Below are 1,351 nucleotides of genomic sequence, written 5' to 3'. Positions count from 1 at the left end.
GACAAGGCAGGAGGACTCCCGGAGGGATCGCACAACAGTGGGAGGAGAACTGACCAGGCCAACAGCCGGGAGCCTCCCAGACAAGGCAGGAGGACACCAGGAGGGACCACACAACGGCGGGAGGAGAACCGACTACCTGAAGGGGCCACCTTTGTGGGAATATGCACAACATGCGACTAAGGAGAGGGAGAGGAAGTGGCAGTAGGGACAAGTAACGCTCAGCTGAGCGGGGAGTGGCGTATTTTGTGTTCAGGACACACAAAAAGTAAAAGAAAAATGACTGTTTAGAAATACGGAGCTGCAAGAAGAAACCGGGGCAAGTGGGGAGGAATGGGCATGGGACTACTGGAGTCTTCTACAAGCCATTTAAAGAAGAATTCTTTTATGTATTCCTTTAAAGAAATCAGAGTGAACTTTCAACAAGATAACGCTGACTTCTCAACTACGCTCCCCACTCTTCCTACCTAGGGTGATTTCTCCTTCCCAGTATCCACCCCCCAAATGCAATGGTGACAGTGCTGGTACCCAGCATCCAGGCAGGAGAACCATGACAGAATCCAAGAGTACTTTGAAATAGTTTTATTGGCTCATAAGACCTTTGCATATAAAAAAAATACCCAAAACACTATGCAGTATTAAATCACAATTACATTTTCTTTTACCAATTAAAACTACCCAGAATATACATTTTTTAAAGAAAAAAAAATCCTACAGAACTGAATTCTGAAATGACATTATGACTTAAATACTATGACAAAATAGATAATTCCTTATAACATTAATTCATTGCACAAAGCTGCCAGATATTTTCATAAGCATAACCGCTGCACCAAGTGCAAACGAACACAATTTCAAAGTTACACATTTAGTTGAAATAACTGTGCCTCCACCTATGAGACTCTTAAATTTCTGGCACGAAATGTTGGTCTGTTCTAACTTCCACCAGGCAACCAACTTTGCAATCCAGTTTCTTTCTTTCTGGCCCTCTCTGAAAAAAAGCAACATCCTTCTGCTGTCACGGCCTGAGGAGTCAGCACCTCCTCTGCTTGAAGAAATCGACTCCCCTCAACTCTTCAGGCAGGTACTCCTGATCCACAGGCTCGCTGTACATGGGGTTGTACTTGTAGCCTTTGCCATAGCCCAAATCCTTCATCAGCCTCGTGGGCGCGTTCCTCAGGTGCAGGGGCACGGGGGGCAGGGGCCCCTGGTGGTTCCTCAGGCAGGCTTTGACGTCGTTGTAGGCGCTGTACACCTCAATGGACTTTGGAGCTCTGGCAAAGTAGACCACACACTGGGCCAGAAGCACCTAGTGACACAGAGGACACATTTTACTAGCAAGATGCGGAGCTTC

The 1,351-nt window shown here is 46.4% G+C and overlaps 1 protein-coding gene across 1 annotated transcript in view; it reads right to left on the bottom strand.

The window, feature by feature from the left end:
- Positions 1 to 564: 564 nt before the first annotated feature.
- The window catches only part of WRNIP1 (Werner helicase interacting protein 1), a 26,102-nt gene continuing 25,315 nt past the window's right edge, over positions 565 to 1,351 (bottom strand). Inside the window, exon 8 of the mRNA XM_011984605.1 lies at positions 565 to 1,306. Coding sequence (XP_011839995.1) covers positions 1,031 to 1,306 — 276 coding nt within the window. The 3' untranslated portion in view covers positions 565 to 1,030. The remainder of the gene's footprint in view (positions 1,307 to 1,351) is intronic.

This window comes from Mandrillus leucophaeus, unplaced genomic scaffold (assembly GCF_000951045.1).
Source record: "Mandrillus leucophaeus isolate KB7577 unplaced genomic scaffold, Mleu.le_1.0 Scaffold27, whole genome shotgun sequence".
Taxonomy (NCBI): domain Eukaryota; kingdom Metazoa; phylum Chordata; class Mammalia; order Primates; family Cercopithecidae; genus Mandrillus; species Mandrillus leucophaeus.
This window is presented reverse-complemented; position numbering and strand designations above follow the sequence as displayed.